At 37.5% G+C, this 22,034-nt stretch overlaps 1 protein-coding gene across 2 annotated transcripts in view; it reads left to right on the top strand.

The window, feature by feature from the left end:
• SLC39A5 (solute carrier family 39 member 5) overlaps window positions 1-22,034 on the top strand; it is a 157,455-nt gene that overhangs the window by 102,561 nt on the left and 32,860 nt on the right. For both annotated transcript variants that reach the window (XM_053708099.1, XM_053708098.1), the window contains exons 6-9: window positions 13,904-14,073; window positions 16,439-16,588; window positions 16,664-16,739; window positions 17,060-17,260. In XM_053708099.1, the coding sequence (XP_053564074.1) occupies window positions 13,904-14,073; window positions 16,439-16,588; window positions 16,664-16,739; window positions 17,060-17,260 (597 nt within the window). The remainder of the gene's footprint in view (window positions 1-13,903; window positions 14,074-16,438; window positions 16,589-16,663; window positions 16,740-17,059; window positions 17,261-22,034) is intronic.

Here is a 22,034-nt window from a genome sequence, read left to right as displayed (position 1 = left end):
TTGGACATGCATGTGTAATCTCTGAGGTCTGGGTTGCGTAATCTCCATAAGTCGACCAGCCCCAACCCTTCTCTAAACCCTGAGGTTATATTAGTCTCACTTTTCTGTCTCTGGTAGCTAGATCCTGTAGTTAAGGAAGGTGCAGTCTCTGCAAATCTGTCAAGTGGGGAGAGTTGTGTCATGTTGAAATCCCCTCCGATAATTATTGGAAATTCACTTCTTCTAGTTAAGTTCGTTTGCATCTGCTGCCAGAACTGAGGGGAGAGGTTATTTGGGCCATAGATGTTGCACAGTAGGTAAGTTTTGGAGGCTATATGCAGGTTTGTTATAATGTACCGGCCTTTCGCATCTATAGAGGTATTGGTGAACCTAACATCTAGTCCTTTTCTGATTAGTATCGCAACTCCCTTCTTTCTGCCTGTGGTTGGTGTGTTTATGACCTGCCCAACTCACCTTATTTTAAGTTTATTGTGTTCCTCTTCTGTTAAGTGGGTCTCTTGAAGGAGCGCAATATCTGTCTGGATTGTGTTTAAATGGTGTAAAATTTTGCTTCGTTTAGCGGGGGATGTAATTCCCCCCACATTCCAAGAAACTATGCTACATCGCTGTGCCATAATATAGGTAAGTTATAGGGAAGAATACGTCTGTGACTAATGTTCTCTGGGGTCTCACTATTAAAGGACAATTTTCCCGGGGCAGGAAGGCCACTATAGTAAGACAAATGAGTGTCAGAATGTGTTGTAGGGTCCATGCAATTACATTGGGTGCCAGGGGACCGTACTTACAGTTAGGTGAGGAAAGAGAAGGTCGGTTAACCCAGTAACAGGAATTCTGAGGTGTCGGGGGTTCCTGTTGGGTAAGCCCCTCAGAGTGGAGACGCACCCATCTTTGGAAATAAATACAAGAGTATATTAATACAGTAGATATCATTAGCTTTGAGGGCCTAACACGATTACATAACAGACAAATGTCTACAACAGTCATATATATCACTTGCATATAGGGTTGGTAGGATAATCTCAGCTTTTTTTTTTTTTTTTCCTTTATATTCAGATATAGTTGTAAGCATTTCACAAGAGTCAGTATATGAGATCGCAGATGTTGCCACATATAAGTAACAAACTGCAGGGGGGTCGTCTCACCCTTTCCCACGTCTAAGGCATAATCTATGGAGCAGCACAATCTCACAATGGCTGTTGAGAAACGCAAGGGTTCTAGTCTTATAGATACTAATTTGATATACATTTTACTAATATATGTCAGTTCACTAGTAATCTTTTCATGTCTGTATTGGCCATTCACATAACCTGCGATTGTCCCTGAAGTAGAATATAAGGCATGCTCATGAGTTCTAGTAAATTTAAGCAAAAGGGGCCTAGTATATAGTCTTGACATGGTTCTATTCCACAGGGGATCCCATTCACAATTAACACACACTCTCAACAGCTTTAAACCTAAAGTAACATTGATATTGATAAACTTTTTACTTATGCCAGGAATTGGCATTTTCCTGTTTGGCCTGATCGCAGGTGAACAACAACGAGGAGCTGATTCATTCACAGAATAGTGTCTGTAGGTCATCTGTTGTAAATATAATAACAGGTAAAGAACAGTATAGGTCGCTTTCATACATTCAAGCCTACACAACAAATAACCAAATGAAAACAGATAAATAATTGAAAACAGAGTCACCATGTGCCTATTGTCTCTGTCTACTTCCTGCCGGCTGAACAAACCTGAGGGAGATAATAATCCCCATAATGTAGATACTAGATGCACTATTAAACATTGCATGAACTTTAGGGATAGTCCAGTGCCGCTGAAGGTCCTTTCAGCGTCTCTTCTCACCATGGAAGGTAACAAGTACATCCATTTTTCCATTTGGACATAATAAAGTTAGAAAAACTATGGAAAGGCTTAGAAAGAGTTCAGCGGACAATATCCTGCCCCTCCCGGTCTAGAAAGTCCTGTAGATCTTTGGGAGCAGTGAAGAACTTGGGGCCCGCGGGTGTTTGCAGTCTTAGTTTAGCCGGGTATAATAAAGAAGCTTGTCTCCCTTCTTTATGTAGACGGGAGCACAGTGGGGCAAATTCTTTTCTGAGCTTAGTCACCTCTGCTGAGAAGTCCTGGAATATGAGAAGCTTTTTCCCTTCGAAAATCAAGTCCCCAGAATGTGCCCTGTACGCTCGTAGTAGGGCCAATTTCTCTTGGTAATTCAAGCACTTGAAAATTACTTGGCGTGGGCGAGAGTTCATGGTCTCCAGGCCTCTATCTGGGCCTATGCGATGGGCTCGCTCTACATCCAGGGGCAAATGATCCTGATTTATTTTTAGCAATTTAGGGATTGTGAGGGCTGTAAACTCTAGCAGATCCTTATTTTTAATTGTTTCCGGGACGCCAATTACTCTGAGATTGTTTCTTCGGCTGCGATTTTCAAGGTCTTCTACCTTTTCTTGTAGTATTTGGTTTTGGCGTACGAGTTGTCGTACTGAGGTAGAAGCTGCTACTTGTCTATCTTCGACATCTGAAATTCGCTGCTCAACTTGGGTTATTCTGGTGGAGAACTGACGCACCTCGCTAGTAAGCGTGTCCACCCCAGCCTGGAGTGACTCCATTTTTGGCAAAAAGAATGATTTTAAGTCTTGAAGCAAGGCAGAGGAGTCTGTCGTGATTAAATTTAAGGATTTAGGGGATGGCGGGGACTCAGAGTGTAAGTCTGGAGCTGGTCTCTTCTTATCTGATTGTTTATTTCTGGATGTCATCTTTCCCGCCAACGAACTGGAAATAGGCGGAAAATATTTGTCTAGCTTCATATAAATCCCCAAAGCCAGTCACTTGTATTTGTATATGTAAAGTTCCCAATATGTTAGCATGTGCCTTTGGGGTGAGAATGTAAAGATTTATTTTGCACAATCTCGCAGTATCTCCACAACAGCCTGGAGGAATCTGCCTTGTAAACTGCAGCTTTTTTGTAATTCTTAGGAGTGTCCTGAAAAAAACAGCCTTCACACTGTGTAGTGGAGGTTATCATGCATATAGGTATTGATATTAATCAGAGGCCCCACTCCTCTCTCTTCCACTTTTAAACAATGTAAGTGTTCATCTAGCATGTATGACTGTTTGTTGGAATCAAGGGAGCAAATGCAAAGCAAAACAGATGTTTTTATAACAGCAGGGTTTCTAATGTTTTCGTAATTTTACACAATTTCTGCCCCAGAGAGTGTAGCGGTTTCTGCTTGGGGACTTAGTTAGGTCAGATTATGTATATATATGCAGGACTTTAAGGGTGTGCATTAGGGGTATTCAGATGTAAGTTCCCTCTTCCTTTCTGCATAGAGTCCTCTCCGTTCCTTTCTCTCAACAATTCTGACCCAAACGGTCATAGAAAAAGGCCAGCCTTGCGGTCTGCCGCAACTCACCCACTCCGTTATGGTTCCGACTGATGGGGATGGGTGTTCTCCAGGTCCGGGTGAACCGCTGGAGGAGCTGCTGTGATGTCGGCCCAATCCAAGATGGCGCCCGCGATATGCGCACCACTGCGCACTTCAAATTCCTTCCAGGGGCAAGGGCGATATTCGGCCCTTCACACAAAAGTCCAGTTGGGCTGATGTCCAGCAAACTTCCCAACAAGGATGGCGTGTGGGGTAGCGTGGTCAGCAGCAGTTTAATAGTGTTTACCAAGTTGCGGGGCACGGAGCTCTTTCTCTGTGCTGCTGACCCGCCGCTCCGCCTACCGGAAGTCCTCGCGTATCCTATCTTTTTAATGGGATTTGCCTAACGCTGGTATAACGACTCGAGTTTTGGAAGTGGTGAGCGATTCAAAACAGCCAATAGGATAAGAGCTTTAGAAATTCTATTGGCTGTTCATAGTAGGGTTTAGGGGTTACTAGTTTAAATAAGTTTATTGCGATGTGGAGGGCTTTCGGTTTAGTGGTTAATAGTTTAATTTAGTATATTTCATTGTGAGGATCTTGCAGTTTAGGGGTTTATAGGTTTAATATAATGGAGGCGGTGTCGGGGAACGGCGGAATAGGGGTTAATGAATTTTCATAGTGGCGCCGATGTCAGGAGCGGCAGATTAGGGGTGTTTAGATGTGATTTTTATGATAGGGTGTTAGGTTTAAATGTAACTTTTTTTTCCCTGTAGCTTTACAGAGCTTTTTATTCCGCAATTGCAGGTGTTAGGTTTTTTTCTAACACGCTCTCCCCATTGATGTCTATGGGTAAAGCGTGCACGAGCACGTCAAAATAGTGCTTGTATTTTGTGCAGTATGGAGCTCAACGCAACCATATCGCATGCACAAGCCGGCTGTTTGAAAACTTGTAATGGCAGCGCTATGGAGGGTGAAATAATGCAACTTTTGGTGCGTTCGTTAAATACCCTCTATCGCGCATAACTTGTAATCTACCTGATAATTTGTTATTAACTATAAACAAAAGATTCATACATGGACAAAAAACAGGTTATCAACCAATTAATAAACGCATACACTAAATACATAAGAGAGCCCAATGTAGAAAATTGGAAAATATATATAGTTTCTAAAAAAACAAAGAGACAACTTTTTTATTTCAGAAGAAATTAAAGATGATATTAAGAGGAGTTCTAAATTTTACAGATTTGGAAATAAATCTGCAAGGCTATTAGCACAAATCAATATAAATTTTAAGAAACCCTTTTTAATAACTAAAAAAAAAATAAGGAATGGGATGAAATAGCCAATATACAAAAAGCATTTCATAAATATTATGAGGAATTATACTCTGAGCCAAAGATTGATATGGAGCAAAAAAAAAAATTTTGGAAGTCAATAACAGTACCAAAAATTAATGAAATGGAACTGGGAAAAGTTAACAAGATAATAACAGAAAGAGAGGTTAAATACATTATTAATACTTCAGCTAATAACAAAGCTGCCGGCCCTGATGGTATCCCAGCAGAGCTATATAAAACCTTGCCAACAGAAATAACACCACTTTTAAATGAAATGTATAATAATTTTTGGATGGGGCAAATATCGCCATCAAAAGATTTTAGTAAATTCCTGGTCACCCTCATTCTTAAGCCTGGGAAATATCCCGAAAAATATGGATTCTTACAGACCAATTTCATTACATAATATAGATTATAAGATCCTGACTAGTCTATTAGCTAACGGCTAGATTTAGAGTTTTGTCGGTAACAACCCGCGTAGCTAACGCTGGCTTTTTTCTGGCCGCACCTTTTAAATAACTCTGGTATTGAGAGTTCACAGAATGGCTGCGTTAGGCTCCAAAAAGGGAGCGTACAGGCATATTTAACGCCACTGCAACTCTCGATACCAGAGTTGCTTACGGACGCGGCCAGCCTCAAAAACGTGCTTGTGCACGATTCCCCCATAGAAAACAATGGGGCTGTTTGAGCTGAAAAAAAACCTAACACCTGCAAAAAAGCTGCGTTCAGCTCATAACGCAGCCCCATTGTTGTCTATGGGGAAACACTTCCTACGTCTGCACCTAACACCCTAACATGTACCCCGAGTCTAAACACCCCTAACCTTACACTTATGAACCCCTATTCTGCCGCCCCCGCTATCGCTGACCCCTGCATATTATTTTTAACCCCTAACCTGCCGCTCCGTAAACCGCCGCTACTTACATTATCCCTATGTACCCCTAATCTGCTGCCCCTAACACCGCCGACCCCTATATTATATTTATTAACCCCTAATCTGCCCCCCACAACGTCGCCTCCACCTGCCTACACTTATTAACCCCTAATCTGCTGAGCGGACCGCACCGCTATTATAATAAAGTTATTAACCCCTAATCCGCCTCACTAACCCTATAATAAATAGTATTAACCCCTAATCTGCCCTCCCTAACATCGCCGACACCTAACTTCAAACATTAACCCCTAATCTGCCGACTGGAGCTCACCGCTATTCTAATAAATGTATTAACCCCTAAAGCTAAGTCTAACCCTAACACTAACACCCCCCTAAATTAAATATAATTTAAATCTAACGAAATAAATTAACTCTTATTAAATAAATTATTCCTATTTAAAGCTAAATACTTACCTGTAAAATAAATCCTAATATAGCTACAATATAAAGATGGCATCCCTCGAATTCCGATTGGCTGATAGGATTCTATCAGCCAATCGGAATTAAGGTAGGAAAATTCTGATTGGCTGATGGAATCAGCCAATCAGAATCAAGTTCAATCCGATTGGCTGATCTGATCAGCCAATCAGATTGAGCTCGCATTCTTTTGGCTGTTCCGAACAGCCAATAGAATGCGAGCTCAATCTGATTGGCTGATCGGATCGGCCAATCGGATTGAACTTGATTCTGATTGGCTGATTCCATCAGCCAATCAGAATTTTCCTACCTTAATTCCGATTGGCTGATAGAATTCTATCAGCCAATCGGAATTCGAGGGATGCCATCTTGGATGACGTCCCTTAAAGGAGCCTTCATTCATCGGTAGTCCGTTGGGCCAGCAGGATGTTCCGCGTCGGAGGTCTGCAAGATGGATCCGGAAGAAAGAAGATTGAAGATGCCGTTGATAGAAGACTTCAGCCGGATCATGGACCTCTTCAGCTCCCGCTTGGATGATGACTTCAGCCGGATCATGGACCTCTTCAGCTCCCGCTTGGATGATGACTTCAGCCGGATCATGGACATCTTCAGCCCCCCGCTTGGGCTTGGATCAGGACATCGGAGGAGCTCTTCTGGATCGATCTGTGAACCTGGTATGGTGAAGATAAGGTAGGAAGATCTTCAGGGGCTTAGTGTTAGGTTTATTTAAGGGGGGTTTGGGTTAGATTAGGGGTATGTGGGTGGTGGGTTGTAATGTTGGGGGGGGGTATTGTATGTGTTTTTTTTACAGGCAAAAGAGCTGAATTCTTTGGGGCATGCCCCGCAAAGGGCCCTGTTCAGGGCTGGTAAGGTAAAAGAGCTTTGAACTTTAGTAATTTAGAATAGGGTAGGGCATTTTTTTATTTTGGGGGTCTTTGTTATTTTATTAGGGGGCTTAGAGTAGGTGTAATTAGTTTAACCCCTTAACGACCGAGGACGTGCAGGGTACGTCCTCAAAAAAAAGGCAGTTAACGCCTGAGGACGTACCCTGCACGTCCTCGGTTTGGAAAGCAGCTGGAAGCGATCCTGCTCGCTTCCAGCTGCTTTCCGGTTATTGCAGTGATGCCTCGATATGGAGGCATCCTGCAATAACTTTTTTAAGCCATCCGGTGCAGAGAGAGCCACTCTGTGGCCCTCTCTGCACCGGAGATCGGTGGTTCCCGGCGTTGGTGGGTGGGAGCCGGACCGGGAGGCGGGTGGCGGCCATCGATGGCCCTGGTTATGTGCAGGGGGGGCGGGATCGTGGGCGGGGGATGAGCGGTGGGCGCGCACGGGCGCGCGCGCGTGCACGGGAGGGCGGGGGCGGGCGCGTGCACGGGGAGGGAGCGGGTGGGAACCGCTACACTACAGAAAATGAGTTAGTAAAAATGTTTAAATGCCCTAATATTTTTTAAAAAAAAAAAAGATCAGCAAGGTGGTGGGGGTTTGTCTGTGTGGGGGGGAAGCTACACTACAGAAAAAAGACAAATAAATATAAAAAAAGCCCTTTTTTTTTGCAAACTGGGTACTGGCAGACAGCTGCCAGTACCCAAGATGGCCCCCAATGAGGCAGAGGGGATGGTCAGAGAGCGGTTTTGGGGGGGATCAGGGAGGTTGGGGGCTAAGGGGGGGATCCTACACCCTAGCATATGTAAATATGCTAAAAAAAAAATTATTTATTTTTTAAAAAACCCTTTTATTTTAGTACTGGCAGACTTTCTGCCAGTACTTAAGATGGCGGGGACAATTGTGGGGTGGGGGAGGGAAGGGAGCTGTTTGGGAGGGATCAGGGGGTGGGATGTGTCAGGTGGGAGGCTGATCTCTACACTAAAGCTAAAATTAATCCTGCAAGCTCCCTACAAACTCCCTAATTAACCCCTTCACTGCTAGCCAGAATACACGTGTGAGGCGCAGCAGGATTTAGCGGCCTTCTAATTACCAGAAAGCAACGCCAAAGTCATATATGTCTGCTATTTCTGAACAAAGGGGATCCCAGACAAGTATTTACAACCATTTGTGCCATAATTGCACAAGCTGTTTGTAAATTATTTCAGTGAGAAACCTAAAATTGTGAAAAATTTAACTTTTTTTTCAATTTGATCGCATTTGGCGGTGAAATGGTGGCATGAAATATACCAAAATGTGCCTAGATCAATACTTGGGGTTGTCTACTATACTACACTAAAGCTAAAATTAACCCTACAAGCTCCCTAAAAGCTCCCTAATTAACCCCTTAACTGCTGGGCATAATACACTTGTGGTGCGCAGTGGCATTTAGCGGCCTTCTAATTACCAAAAAGCAACGCCAAAGCCATATATGTCTGCTATTTCTGAACAAAGGGGATCCCAGAGAAGAATTTACAACCATTTATGCCATAATTGCACAAGTTGTTTGTAAATAATTTCAGTGAGAAACCAAAAGTTTGTGAAAAAATTTGTGAAAAAGTGAACGATTTTTTGTATTTGATCGCATTTGGCGGTGAAATGGTGGTATGAAATATACCAAAATTGTCCTAGATCAATACTTTGGGATGTCTACTAAAAAAAAATATATACATGTCAAGGGATATTCAGGGATTCCTGAAAGATATTAGTGTTCTAATGTAACTAGCGCTAATTTTGGAAAAAAGTGGTTTGGAAATAGCAAAGTGCTACTTGTATTTATGGCCCTATAACTTGCACAAAAAGCAAAGAACATGTAAAAATTGGGTATTTCTAAACTCAGGACAAAATTTAGAAACTATTTAGCATGGGTGTTTTTTGGTGGTTGTAGATATGTAACAGATTTTGGGGGTCAAAGTTAGAAAAAGTGTGTTTTTTTCAATTTTTCCTCATATTTTATATTTTTTTTTATAGTAAATTATAAGATATGATGAAAATAATGGTATCTTTAGAAAGTCCATTTAGTGGCGAGAAAAACGGTATATAATATGTGTGGGTACAGTAAATGAGTAAGAGGAAAATTACAGCTAAACACAAACACCGCAAAAATGTAAAAATAGCCTTGGTCCCAAACGGACAGAAAATGGAAAAGTGCTCTGGTCACTAAGGGGTTAAAATTATTGTAATATTTTTCTGATGTTTGTAAATATTTTTTTATTTTTTGTAACTTAGTTCTTTTTTATTTTAAATTTTGTAATTATTTTAACTATTTTAGCTATTGTACCTGGTTAAAATTAATACAAAGTTACCTGTAAAATAAATATAAATCCTAAAATAGCTATAATATAAATATAATTTATATTGTAGCTATATTAGGATTTATTTTACAGGTAAGTATTTAGCTTTAAATAGGAATAATTTATTTAATAAGAGTTAATTTATTTCGTTAGATTTAAATTATATTTAACTTAGGGGGGTGTTAGTGTTAGGGTTAGACTTAGCTTTAGGGGTTAATACATTTATTAGAATAGCTGTGAGCTCCAGTCAGCAAATTAGGGGTTAATGTTTGAAGTAAGGTGTCGGCGATGTTAGGGAGGGCAGATTAGGGGTTAATACTATTTATTATAGGGTTAGTGAGGTGGATTAGGGGTTAATAACTTTATTATAATAGCGGTGGATTAGAGGTTAATAAGTGTAGGCAGGTGGAGGCGACATTGTGGGGGGCAGATTAGAGGTTAATAAATATAATATAGGGGTCGGCGGTGTTAGGGGCAGCAGATTAGGGGTACATAAGGATAATGTAAGTAGCGGCGCTTTGCGGTCGGCAGATTAGGGGTTAATTATTGTAGGTAGCTGGTGGTGACGTTGTGGGGGGCAGGTTAGGGGTTAATAAATATAATACAGGGGTCGGCGGTGTTAGGGGCAGCAGATTAGGGATACATAAGGATAACGTAGGTGGCGGTCGGCAGATTAGGGGTTAAAAAAATGTAATCGAGTGGCGGCGATGTGGGGGGACCTCGGTTTAGGGGTGTATAGGTAGTTTATGGGTGTTAGTGTACTTTAGAGCACAGTAGTTAAGAGCTTTATAAACCGGTGTTAGCCCAGAAAGCTCTTAACTACTGACTTTTTTCTGCGGCTGGAGTTTTGTCGTTAGATTTCTAACGCTCACTTCAGACACGACTCTAAATACCGGAGTTAGAAAGATCCCATTGAAAAGATAGGATACGCAATTGACGTAAGGGGATCTGCGGTATGGAAAAGTCGCAGCTGAAAAGTGAGCGTTAGACCCTTTCCTGACTGACTCCAAATACCGGCGGTAGCCTAAAACCAGCGTTAGGAGCCTCTAACGCTGGTTTTCACGGCTACCGCCAAACTCTAAATCTAGGCCTAAGAGAATACAATCAATTTTAAATCCTATCATAGCTGAAGACCAAACTGGAAATGCAGGTCTTCTAATATAAACTTAGAAAAAGTGATGCTTGCGATCTCTCATGTTTGGTATAATAAAACATATGAAAAGATAAGTCCAAACTTTGACTTAGCAATTATATCACTGGATGCCCCCAAACATAAAACCACCTTTTAACAGCCTTTAGTAAATGTGGTTTAAAGGGAAATAGCTATTCTATCCTATCCAATGCTTCTCTAATAATTAATAACATGAGAACTTCACCTTTTAAATTACTTAGAGACACTAGGCAGGGTTGCCCATTGTCCCACTTGATCTATAATATTGCTTAAGAGCTATTAGTTATTCTATTACGCAAGAAAATATCAGGTAGTGAAATAGAAGGGAAAAAAAATCAAGCTAGCACTTTATGCAGACGATTTGCTGCTCTTCACCAGGGATTCAAAGGTAAATTTTAGTAAAATATTTGATATTATAAAACTATTTAGCTCATTTTCAGGATATGAAGTAAAAACAAAATAAGTCTGAGATTTTATGGTTACATAAGAATAAGGATTCAGTCTTAGATATGGGCAATTATATGACAAATGTAGGGATCAACATTTCTATAAACCCTGGGGAGTGGTATCATTTAAATGTATTTAAAAGTGTGGAAACATTCTGCAACTGTATTAGTAGATGGGCTACCCTGCCACTTTCAATAGCAGGAAATATTAGCCTGCTGAAGATGGTGGCACTTTTAAAATTATTATACACTTTTCAAAATGTTCCTTTATTACAAAAGAAAAAAGAGGTAAGTAAAATTAAAATGAATATAAGGCATTTTTTATGGGGAAAAGGGAAATCTAAAATTGCATATAAAAATGAACCTTCAGTTAACAACATGCTGGCATGGCACTTCCAGATATAACAAATTATAACCTAGCAGCTCTAGGGAAAATTATTATAGACTGGATTTTGGAGATAGGACATTTTACCCTGCCTGAAATAGAATAAAAATTAGCAAACCATTTTCGTTTAAAAACATTGTACATATAAAAATAAATAAACTCCCAATATGTATTAAAAGGATAGAATTTTATTATACCCAATCATTGCATGGCATAGTATTTGCAAAAAATCCATTACTGTCTAGAACTTATTCAATTGCACGGGAAAGTGTAGGACTGGTCTCCTTTAGTATAGGAAAATACTCTCTCTCCACATTATATAAAATAATAACCAATACAAAATATGAAGATCATATAAACAATATTACTGCAAAATGGGGAAAAATAAAATTTATAATATGGATGGTTGAAGAGGCTTCCTTAGCAGCCTTCACCAGAGAACAACATATTTAGATAATATTAATGGCGTACATTACACCAGATAAGATTCTTAAGTGGGAAAATAATCCTGACTCATCAATATGTTTGAAATGTAGATTAACAGGAGCAAAATTATTACATTGTACAGTATATGGGAATGTCCCAAAAAACTAAAATTTTGGAGAAGGATCAATTATTGGATCAATAGAATTTATAATATGGAATTTGTTCTCATTTCAATATATATAATCTTTCTTACCTCAGATAAGAAATATCTTGCAATAGTTGCCAGGAATCTGATATTTAGTAAATGGAAATCTAATAGAGCCCCCTCTTTTAGGAATTTTAAACAAGCTTTATATAGACAATTTATGATTAAACAATATGATATATGGTTAAATTTAGTACAATGTAGGAGCCTTCTTTGAAAAATGGAAATGGAAGATACTAACATTAGACATAGAAGAGCAGAGTTGTTTAGTGCAGAGATTTGAACTAACCCAAATATATGATTGAATGCAAATGACGTGGTGAATGGTGTTTCACGCTATCTTGAGAAGACATTTGCCCCATGGAAATATTTTTTTTTTCTTATTTTCCTTTTCCTTTTTTTTTTTTTATGTCCCCTCCTCTTTTATCTTCTTATTCCTTCTTTGAATTTGCCGGATACAGATTTGTTGCTGAAAAGTGTTTGGTATGTCATGATCTAAGTTAAAACAATTTTAAGGTGGATGCCTTTAAATATTAATGAATATACACAATGTATAATTATGTTATTAGATATATGTATCAAATGATGTACCATATCAAGACTAATTCCTTTGTTTTTTTCCTTTTTTCTTTTTTTCTGTAATAATATATTCTTAAACTCAATAAAAACCAATATTAAAAAAGTAGGTAATTTTTTTAACTTAAATGACTATAGAAAAAATAGGTGAACTATATGACCCTATACTTAAAATATTTATACATAAAAACAAGTGTCTGTCTAATACTTAAATAGCAATAAATCTAGGGAGAGAATGATTCCCAGCATACCTCAAGTTATAAAGACAAGATTTTCCCAATAAAAAACAAAAGTAATTCTTAAATCCTCTAGCATGTCTGAAAATCAAATGGAGGAAATGGGGGACACTACACTGTCAAGACTCCATAAAAATGAGAGGGAGATATAGGTGTGCAGCTTAAAATGAACTTATCAAAGTAATTCTTTAATAGTAAAAGGGGAATATATATAAATACCCTTAAATGCAAGTAGCATGAAGACAAAGATTAGAATATGAATGGGGAGGAAAATCACTATTATGCAGAGGGTTCCTTGCTATAGCCCCCTAATATAACTATAATAAAATGGTAGAGGAATGACTGATATTGCATTTGTATAAACAAGCTGGACTCAGGGGTCACTCAAGGAAGGTGCAACCAGCATAAAGCCTTATCACTACATTATCAGACAAAAAGTCTAATAGAATATGAGGAATTAACAGTTCTAGGATGATATGTCAGACTAATTATACAACGTAAATTAACTTCTTGTCTGAGACACAGTGTGTTAGTCTTATCCCACTCCTGTTCTACAATGCTCTGTAATAGCCGAAATGTGCAGTGCTGATACTATTGCATTGTTCAGACACCACTTCCCAGCTTCAAAGTGAGTCTCTGCTAAAAAAAAAAATAGAACATACAATTTTAAACAACTTTCCAATTTACTTCTATTATCAAATTTGCTTCATTCTTGATATCCTTTGCTGAAGGAACATCAGTACACTACTGGCAGCTTGCTGAACACATCCAGTTAGCCAATCACAAGAGACAAATGTATGCAGGCACCAATCAGCAGCCAGCTTTCACTAGTGTAGGATATGTGTGAATTCTTTTTAAACAAGGGATTACAAGAGAACGAAGCACATTTGAAAATAGAAGTGATTTTAAAAGTGTCTTAAAATGACATGCTCTAAATTAATCATGCAAGTTTGTATGTATTGGGTACTGGTAAAGCGCGGCTAATCACCCGTAAGGGTCTCAAGGCGCTGCTCATTTTATCATCCTTGGAAGGATGAAGGACTGAGTGGACCACGCCGGGGATTGAACCTGCAACCCTTGGGTTGCTACAGAACTCAGCCACAGTGCCTTAGCAATATAATGTGTTCTTAGAGATAACGTATTGTATTTAAGAATGTTTACTTTTTGTCTTGCAGTCCTTGGCTGGGGAGCACTTGCTATCACACTGGTCAGCGCCCCCTCCCTCCTTGCCATAGCCCTTGTCCCTCTACTCCAGCGCCCCCTGTTTCGCTTTCTTCTCAGGTTCCTGGTGGCCTTAGCTGTTGGGACATTGTGTGGCGACGCCTTACTGCACCTTCTACCACATGTATGTTTATAGCTTTTTCCTGAAATAGGCTTCTGGTGTAAAACACTTGTTCCTTGTGTCACAGGAGAATCATGCATCAGAAGTTGTTTAAGTGTCACCAGTGTTCCAAACTTATAACAGATAATTATATTCAAAACTCTTTAATGAATAATACTGTTTAACTCTGTATTTCTACTTTTTCTTTATTTTTTAAAAAAAATCAAAGCTTTACTTGAAATGTTCAGGAAGGAAATTTACTGTATGTGTCCTTAGTCAACTTTGTCAGGGTTAAATTCATAGGTGAGAGTGGAATTTGTCAAAAATAAAATGTTCTGGTGACAAAAGTGTCTTTCAAGATAGCTATCAAAATGGTTGAATGATAGACCAAAACTAAATTATCACAATAATAAAAATAATGTAATCAATTTGAGCACTTAAAGTAAGAACACAAAATACATACTTTAAAGGAAAATATACTCAAAATAAAACAATAAAACTAAGGAAAAATATAGAAATTACATAAATTAAGTACAAATAAAGGTAAAGTTTGTGTAAAAAGTGAGCGTTTAAAGAGGGAATAAAAATCATTTGAAGAAGCAGCAAAGAAAAAGACAGTGGGCAGTTCATTTATACTGACCTAGATTACAAGTGGAGCACATTAGTGCAATTGAGTGCCAAACCCTCAAGTTAACTCAACAGTGCTCCTATTCTTTGGCTCATATTACAAGTTAAAAGTAAAATGTTTGTGTTTGAGTCGAGGTCGGATAGCACAGCAGTACTATCTCCCTTTCCCCATAGACTTCTAAGGGACGGGTAACAAAACCCTTCTCTGGCTTCTGCTTGCTTACTAACCCAAAGGTATATATATAACGTTATATAATATTTGTATGTATATATTTATATTTAACAATAAAAATAACATTGTATTCTAAGTAAAGAACTGCTGTTTGAAGCATCTCTTTAAAAAGGGATATGGTATATTTCAAGGGGTTTGACAGGGAATGGGTCAAAGTTGTGTGTGTGTATATATATATATATATATATATATATACAGGTATATATGTATATATTTGTATGTGTGTATGTATATATGTATACATGTATTTGTGCACACATATGTAGACATACTGTATATACACATTTACTGTACACACATACAAATATATACACATTTCAAACACCTTGACATATAACATATCCCTTTAAAACAATTTTTATACATTTATTTAAATAATAAACTTTTATTTTGCATTCAATATGTATAAATATATGAGTTTAATACTTTATTTTAATATGCTTTACATGTGTTTTGATACTTTTATTGTAGCCCTAGGCCCCTAACACTTTTTTAGCACTGTTATGTGTTCCACTCGAAAGCAGCACATAACTTTAGCACGGCCATGATAACTATTGAAAGTATAGAGCGCACTAAAGGGATGTTGACTGTGCTAAACATTCTCTGGTAATTCTGTTTTACCATGGACCATATTGCACCCTGTGCTATCTATAACGCTCCACTTGTAGTCTAGGCCACTATCAACAAGATTGGTTTGTCTTAAAAAATAAAACGGTAAAATAAAACGGTAAAGACAACAACTTAGTAGCAAAAACAGGGTAGCTGTGTATTAAAATAAAATGGTTAAAGTAATAGTAAATCCTAGCATTTGTGAAATGCTAGGATTTACCAGTGGAACAAATAAAGTGGACTTTCAGTCATAAAGTAAAAAAAATTACTTCATGCTGAAAATTCCTTTTTTTTTTGTCTGAATCGCTGAGCGCCTCAGGCCGCCCGCAGCAGAACAATATTTTTCAGTGAGGTGTCATTTCCACCTCTATGCCATTGGCTGTACGAGCCAGCTGGCAATATGCCAGATAGCTAGCACGCTATTGGCTAAGATCCCTTCCCTGCAAAATAGTGTTCTGCCTTGGGCTGCCTGAGGTGCTCAGTGCGACGAACACTGCAGACAATCAAAGGAACTTGCAGCGTGAAGTATTTTATACTTCATGACTGAAAGTCCCCTTTATTTGTTGCACTGGTAAATCCTAGCGTTTCACAAACGCTAGGATTTACTATCACTTTAACTTTGATTATGTTATAATAATTAATAAAATATATATAATATTTATTGTCTTAAGGTAGATAGCTACAGCCAATAGTTACTTTTGTTTTATTATTTTTATCTTGGTTAAAGAAATAGCTCCCCAATCTGTAAACATGCATGTTTTTCATTAAATATATTATTATTATTATTGTTTATTTGTATAGCGCTGCAAAATTCAGTAGCAATGGTTGCATTATCATTTCAAAATAAATCACACATTTCATTGCTGCTAAATGACTGGTTTGTGCACACAATATAATTAGCTCTATACCACTATGTTGCAGGCACAGGAAGCACATACTGTTTCCAGCCATGATAAGGGATCACATTCTATCGAGCCTCTACTAAAAGGGCTGTGTGTGCTTGGTGGAATATACCTTCTTTTCATTATTGAACAACTTATGGGGCTACTAAACCAGAGATGGAGAAAAAAGGTTTGTTCCTGATACAAGGAAAGTGCATTCAACCATTGCTTTTCAACTAACTCAATAAGTGTCTCCAATCTGCAGAGAAAACCTCAGATAAAAAAGCCAGTTCAGGATGATGACTGCACAACTGTGTTATGGGACCTTGGGCATCCAGTTGGTGAGTTTAATGTTATCATATTGTTTTCAACTCCCTATATAGTGCTTAAGTATGACTTACCTCTTCTGGTATCTTCTTGGTTGACAGATTACAGTCTGAACATGCATAGCACTGAAATATAGCTTTTCTGGTAGGATTTCCCTCTACTTTGCCATAATTAGAATTATTATTTACAAGAGTCAATGTATGTAATGCATCTACATATTGCAGGGCTTTCTATTTTTATGTGTGTCACTAAGTAAACTGCAAATTTAGTCAGAAACACATTGATTTTGTTAATAGGACTGTTTTAATGTTTTAAGATCTTGATTTTTCTGCAGATCCTAAGTTCTGTGAAGTCTCCAAGGCAGTTGATGACCTGCAAGCGAGTGGTGAGGGTCAGGCAGAAGAAAAAAGAAAATCCCATGCCCACTCTCATCATGGTCACTCACACAGTGCCAAAGGTGAAGGGATTGCAGAAGTTGTGTGGATGGTTCTTCTTGGAGATGGAATTCATAACTTCACTGATGGTCTAGGCATAGGTGAGATTAACCAATTTCTTTTTATGAACGAAACTTTACCCATTATTCAAATTTATATTGTTGGGACATGGAATTCAAAATTAAACTTTTATGATTTAGACAGAGGCTACAATAAAAAAAAAACAACAATACTTTTCAATTTACTTCTATCATCAAATTCACCTCATTTTATTGGTATTCTTTGTTGACGCCTAGCTTCATTCCATGATAGTATATCTGGATAGGCTTAGGAGCATGCACATGTCTTGACCCCTATTTGTATAATATTGTTACAAGATTTCCGCTAAAATTCTACAAAGTTTAAAGGGGCATGACATTTTAAGCAACTTTCTAATTTACTCCTATTATCAATTTTTTTTTATTCTCTTGGTATCTTTATTTGAAATGCAAGAATGTAAGTTTTGGTGAAGAGAAAAAGAGAGCGCCTCATAGTGCAGATATCTCTAGACAGGTGGGAAGATTTAGTATAAACCAAAAGACAGGTACTCACAAGTGGAGTGGCACTTTTCGTTAAAAAAGTGCATACAGGCAGGCTGACATTCTCAGCAGTCAGCACGCTGACCAAAGCGATAAGGTGCTGGTCTCTCGGTGTCTTACGATCCCAGGACAAAATTCCCAAACTCTCCTTTGTTGGATGCCGTACTCGGTAAGGTGTTTGTTTGTTTATTCCAGTTGGAATCGGAACCTCTTAGCAGTAGTAAACAGTATGAACTGTTATAAGGCTGAAGTATGCGTCTCTTTGCACAAGAAATTAAAATGAAACTCAATCCAGGCTGAGTAACTGGAAAAAAGGGGTTTTATTTTTGGAGCTGATAACGCGTTTCTCGGCCGTTAGCTCCTGGCCGTTTCATCAGATCAATTACATACATTGTTAACAGGTACATTTAAAAAGGTGTACATATCACCTGATTGGATAGAGCAGGACCAATAAGCATATTGGTAACATTGTTGCAAAGAGACGATTTTGTTAGACATTCTTCTAAGTGGCTGAATGGAATAATTTCTAAAAGATGTAACAACAATAACTAACTAGTAAGATAAAAACATATGTCTATATAAAATATCAAATAGGAAATATTGTTAAAAACATGTTAAAATTGTTTGGATAAATTTATGTCCAAAGATTTTTTCCGTCTTAATCGAAAGGCGAAAAAAACCGGAAAAAATGGAAAAGGCAAAAAAAGCGGAAAAAAATTTTGCAAATAACCCAGATTATTTTTGTTTGCCGAAAAAGATGTCTGCGCTTATTTAAATATATATATTTACTTAACGTATTTTCCGATATCTGTGAGTATATAAAAAAAACTCAACAAGATAGGTTTATTCTAGTTCAATAGGTGCTGGTTTTTTATATTTGTTCCTTAATCCTAGAAGTAAAAAGGGACTTAGTGTTTTGTCTTTTGGGGAGTTTTTATATGAATGCTAAATATAGGCAAGGTTTAATAACGCCTAGAAAAAATGATTTTCTACATGTTTATATCTTAGTATGATCTATAGAGAACAGTTATTTGTAATGATGTGATAGAGGATGAAAGTAATTATGGCTACCGATGTATTTGTATATATGATATTAACATCTTTTATGTTCAGTATATGTAATGGACGCCGAAAATGCAAGTGAGACAGATGTGCTATTAATTGAAGGCAGCTAGATCTAAATTGGAGTTGAGGCCTGCTGGATACAAAGTTTTAAGTTTGTGTATCCAGAAAGTCTCACGTTGTCTGAGTGAGATCATTCTGTTATAGTCTGTGGAGGGGGGGATGAAGTCTATCGGATAAAATTTGAATATGGATGGGTTGCCCCCATGTTTGTGGAGGCAGTGTTCAGGTATACTGTGTTTGATAGTGGTCTTTTTACAGTTCTTGCAATTGCGCCAATGTTTTCATGAAAGAAACATTAGGCCAAACTCTACATCTTCAACTTCTTTTTTAGAGAATGCCCCACAACATTGCCGAATTCCCCTAGAAGATCAAAATTCAAGAAAAAGACCCCTATATATAGATCACGAGGCTCAAGAGGCAGAGGCCTTACCTCCAAGAAAAAGAAATTACAAAAACTAGAGAAAGGGATCTTTAATCTATCTTCCCATACACTCACAACCAATGAAAAAAGAGTTTTACAAAAAGGATTATCTTTCTGCCCACCAAATCCACATAAACTGTTTAACCTTTTTGTTGATCTCAACCGATTTACAAGAAAACTTGCATTACAAAAATATTTCACATCAAAAACTTTAAGATGTAAGAACATAAAAGATGTTAATATCATATATACAAATACATCGGTAGCCATAATTACTTTCATCCTCTATCACATCATTACAAATAACTGTTCTCTATAGATCATACTAAGATATAAACATGTAGAAAATCATTTTTTCTAGGCGTTATTAAACCTTGCCTATATTTAGCATTCATATAAAAACTCCCCAAAAGACAAAACACTAAGTCCCTTTTTACTTCTAGGATTAAGGAACAAATATAAAAAACCAGCACCTATTGAACTAGAATAAACCTATCTTGTTGAGTTTTTTTTTTATATACTCACAGATATCGGCAAATACGTTAAGTAAATATATATATTTAAATAAGCGCAGACATCTTTTTCGGCAAACAAAAATAATCTGGGTTATTTGCAAAAAATTTTTCCGCTTTTTTTGCCTTTTCCATTTTTTCCGTTTTTTTTTCGCCTTTCGATTAAGACGGAAAAAATCTTTGGACATAAATTTATCCAAACAATTTTAACATGTTTTTAACAATATTTCCTATTTGATATTTTATATAGACATATGTTTTTATCTTACTAGTTAGTTATTGTTGTTACATCTTTTAGAAATTATTCCATTCAGCCACTTAGAAGAATGTCTAACAAAATCGTCTCTTTGCAACAATGTTACCAATATGCTTATTGGTCCTGCTCTATCCAATCAGGTGATATGTACACCTTTTTAAATGTACCTGTTAACAATGTATGTAATTGATCTGATGAAACGGCCAGGAGCTAACGGCAGAGAAACGCGTTATCAGCTCCAAAAATAAAACCCCTTTTTTCCAGTTACTCAGCCTGGATTGAGTTTCATTTTAATTTCTTGTGCAAAGAGACGCATACTTCAGCCTTATAACAGTTCATACTGTTTACTACTGCTAAGAGGTTCCGATTCCAACTGGAATAAACAAACAAACACCTTACCGAGTACGGCATCCAACAAAGGAGAGTTTGGGAATTTTGTCCTGGGATCGTAAGACACCGAGAGACCAGCACCTTATCGCTTTGGTCAGCGTGCTGACTGCTGAGAATGTCAGCCTGCCTGTATGCACTTTTTTAACGAAAAGTGCCACTCCACTTGTGAGTACCTGTCTTTTGGTTTATACTAAATCTTCCCACCTGTCTAGAGATATCTGCACTATGAGGCGCTCTCTTTTTCTCTTCACCATTTAGATTTCTGACTCACCGACAGCACCAAGAGAAGCAGCCTCGCCGCACGGATTTTGCCTGTTTGATTGATTGAACTTTCATAAGACTTTTATCTTATTTTTGGCATCACTGATGGACACTTTTGGGTTTGCATTATTTTATAATTATTAATCACCGTTTTTTTCACTTGACCATCTACCTTTATTTTTATGTTATAAATTGCATCACATCACCAAGTTTTATAAGCACTACCATTACCATTATCAATTCCACTATATTCTACCTCAGAATCACTCACCTGTCTGAGACATAACACAAACACCACCTCAGCTTTGAAACATTTCTGTTTATTTATAACAAAAATTCTGTCACATAGATACACACTTTTTTTCCACAGATTTTTTCCAAATATATTTTTTTTCAGTATTTAGCAACATATCTTTTCTCTAAGAAATTTTCTATATGGCGCCCCCTATCTATATTCAATAATATATATTTCCTTTAGATTTTTGGTCTCGGTAGACACATAGGAGTGCAGCCTTAAACATTTTAGTACTATTTTATTTAGACACCAAAGCCCCACCCTTTTTTTCACCCACGCCTACATTGTTGCTTTTTACATCCAATAGGATAACAATATATAAAAAAACACGTTTTTTTTATATAACTATTTTATATAACTATTAGATATTATTATTATTATCATTTACTTCTTCTTTTTTCTCCCTTGATCTCTCAATATGATGTCTAGAGAGGAAAGGAAGAAAAAAAGATCAATTTTCAGTTTATCTGACAAATCTGCCCCCATTTCTATGGAATGTGACTCAGATCTAAACAAACCTATGAAAGATCTCTTTCACATTCTAGAAGAAGAAATACTAAAAGAACACCGACATTGGTGGGATCTAACCACACTAGAGAAATATCTCGACCTCAAACAGATACCGAGAGGTTTACGTATCCTTAAACATTGCTCCTTTAAGGAGAATACAGAACTTATGACAAAATGGTATAACATTCTCAACGATTGCTCGTTTGAGATTATCAAATTATTAATAGAACATAGACGTGATCTATCTAACCAATGTGGAGACAAAATAGAAGAAATACAAAAAGAACTTTCTAAACACCTTGAAAACCCTGACTATGATCGTTTGTTGAAAAAGATGTATGAACGTACAGACAAATACCAGGAAGAACTGGTTTGGTCCAAAAAGAAAAAATTAGAGAGGGATAATAATGACTACATCAAAGAGCAAGTATATAATTATAATCGCCAAGAAAAGAATACCACACAAACTGCCATTTCAGACCATAATTCTAATAATCAGACTACAATTTCTGATACTCCTAAAAATC

The sequence above is a fragment of the Bombina bombina genome, chromosome 3, assembly GCF_027579735.1.
Source record: "Bombina bombina isolate aBomBom1 chromosome 3, aBomBom1.pri, whole genome shotgun sequence".
NCBI lineage: Eukaryota > Metazoa > Chordata > Amphibia > Anura > Bombinatoridae > Bombina > Bombina bombina.
Note: the sequence above shows the minus strand (reverse complement) of the source record. Positions and strands in the feature narration are given on the sequence as shown.